The following is a 2,839-nucleotide window of genomic DNA, read 5'->3' on the forward strand; positions in this document are numbered from 1 at the left end:
GTATAGGCTATGAAAGGATGGGGAAGAACTTTTCAATGTTCTCTCCATGGTCCATAGCATTCAGCTTAAACACAATTATGAGACTCTTCTCGATCTTCCCTATCACTAATTTTTCATTTCGTATTTTACTACACAGACTTGTACAAGCTCAGTGTCCAGCTTAGAACCCAACACACAGGAGTGGCTCAATAATTAGTTATTGAGTGAATAGCTATAACCATATTGAAATAATTAGGTTTTCCGCATACACTTTTTCACCCCCTGGCATTTGTTATGCATCTTTTCCTAAGAATACTCTCAGCCTAACATAGGCCTTTCACTCTGATGATTCCCCTTCATCCATTTTTGATGTCTTTTCATCTAGGAAATCTTCCTGACTCCCGATCTTTGCTGTGTGTCCCCCAAGCATGCTTTCCCAGCACCCTGTGCTGCCACTACCTTACCATTTATTAACAGGATGTTGTCACTTTCTGCTCCTCTCTGGGTATTTCTCCGTGGGTTCTAAGCTCTGTGAAGGCAAGACCCAGGTTCCTCTCAATTCGTCATTGAAGGCCCAGCAACCATCAATGTCTTTGATATGTTCTTTGGACGTAAGAAACTTCTATTGATGAATGAGAGAGGGATACATTACCAAATATAAATAAATGGAATATATATATTCTGAAGTTGTTTTGCGTGTAGATGGAGCCACATATTTTTAAACACAGCTTTTCATAATGAAATGTTACAAGTAAACTAATTAAAAGAGTGCAATGATGTGAACAGCTCACATTCATAAGATGAGGAAATCTTGTTGAGAGCATGGTGAATATCAAGGTAAGCTCTTGCTCCTTCACTGAGAATCTCCATTTCAATTTCTTTCTCATTACACAGTTTAAGCAGAAGTTAAAACAAATTGTGGTTTCTCGAGGAGATCTAGCTAGAATACTCAAGAGTCTGAATCAGATAAGAGTAGGAAAAAAGTCCCTTGTCTCCAGTACTATTTCTTTGCTCTATAATTTCTTGCCTTTATTCATCTTCCTTTATACCACTATTTACTCATTCAATATTTATTTCCCATCAGACTTATCAAAAATTTTTTAATAATTAGTTAAGTACTCTGTAGAGTGTGACTCTATTTAATAAATAGGAATTCTTCTCAAAAAATTAGATGTTGAGTTATTTGAACCCTCATTCAATCTGACAGGTTAGCATCATAAGATGGGTGACATGAGCAGTACAAAATGACTTGACATCTAAAGGGAAATTTGGAAAATTGGGGTAATCTTAATTATCCCTCAGAGGTCAAAAAACTCTTTGTTTCTATGACCCCATATTTATTTTTTACCATGATTTATTAGGCAACTTGTATTCATCAAGCCCAGTGTATAAAAATGAGCAGAATTATTAATAAAAACATTAGAATTTATAGATGGTTAATATATGTATAAGGTTTGTAGCATAGTCTGTAGTTGGGTTTACTCTTTCTTGCACACTTTTCTGCTCCACTCAGTGCAGAATCTTCTATTATTCGTAGCAGTTTAGTTTTTTTTTTTTTTTTAACTTGGTAAGTATTCCTTGCTGAGATTATCCACTGGCAAACGCCAATGTCCTTTTGACCTTTTTCTTTCCATTGAATCAATGTTGAACTTCAGGCATATTTATTTCTCATCTGAAAAAACTTTTCTACTGCACAATTTCCTAATGGCATTTTTCATCTGATCATTTCTCAAGGCATAGATTAAGGGATTTAGCATGGGTGTTATCATAGTGTAGAAAACTGCAACTGCTTTATCAATAGATAAAGTAGCTGCGGGTCTCATGTACACAAATATGCAGGGCACAAAGAATAAGACGACCACTGTGATGTGGGAGACACAGGTGGAGAGGGCTTTGCGCCTCGCCTCCAAGCTGTGGTTCCATAGGGAGCGCAGAATGACCACATAGGAGACCATGAGGAGGAGGAAGTTTAAGGCACAGATGAAACCACTGTTGGCAGCAACAAAGAACCCAAGAGTGTGGGTATCAGTGCAGGCGAGATTGAGCAAAGGATTCAGATCACACATAAAGTGATCTATGACGTTAGGACCACAGAAGGGTAGAGGGATGATAAAGAGGATCTGTATGGCTGCATGAAGAAATCCTCCCACCCACACCACTGCCATGAGCAGGCCACACACCTGTCGATTCATGATGGTCATGTAATGTAGTGGCTTGCAGATGGCCACATATCTGTCATAGGCCATCACAGTAAGCAGGATGACATCAGCACCTCCAAAAAAATGTTCCCCAAAGATTTGGGTTACACATGCATTGAATGTGGTGGTCTTCTTTTCACGGAGGGAATCTACAATCAGTTTAGGGTTATTGACAGAAGAATAGCAGGCATCAATGAAGGACAGATAGGCCAGGAAAAAGTACATGGGGGACCCCAATAATGGGCTGGCGGTGATAGCTGCCACGGTGAGCACATTTCCTACCACAGAGATGATGTAGATGATCAGAAACACAACAAATACAATTTTCTGCATCTTTGGATTCTCTGTGAGCCCCAGTAGAACAAACTCTGTCGCATTGTTTCTATTCCCCATTATTTCATATTACACTTAATTACATCACCTGAAAAAGAAATCCCTTTTATTATTGCAAACTTGAATTTATTAAGCTTCTTCATCTAGTAAATAAAAACAGCCTAGATTCTACTGAGTTGTTTATTCTCCATAAGGTTTTTTGAGACAGAAAATAACTTCTGTGTTCTTGAAGATTACTTAAATTATCTCCTGGGTGAAATTTCTGTTGAGTATAGACATAAGGAAATTTATAAATACACAGGCTGGAGATCATCAGTGTATACTTCATC

The 2,839-nt window shown here is 38.0% G+C and overlaps 1 protein-coding gene across 1 annotated transcript; it reads right to left on the reverse strand.

The window, feature by feature from the left end:
* Positions 1–1,640: 1,640 nt before the first annotated feature.
* On the reverse strand, positions 1,641–2,570 carry LOC112912038 (olfactory receptor 4C46-like). Its single transcript, XM_025988767.2, has one exon. It carries the CDS (start codon positions 2,568–2,570, stop codon positions 1,641–1,643), a length of 930 nt encoding a protein of 309 aa, XP_025844552.2.
* Between the last annotated feature and the right edge of the window lie 269 nt (positions 2,571–2,839).

Source organism: Vulpes vulpes, chromosome 5 (assembly GCF_048418805.1).
Source record: "Vulpes vulpes isolate BD-2025 chromosome 5, VulVul3, whole genome shotgun sequence".
NCBI lineage: Eukaryota > Metazoa > Chordata > Mammalia > Carnivora > Canidae > Vulpes > Vulpes vulpes.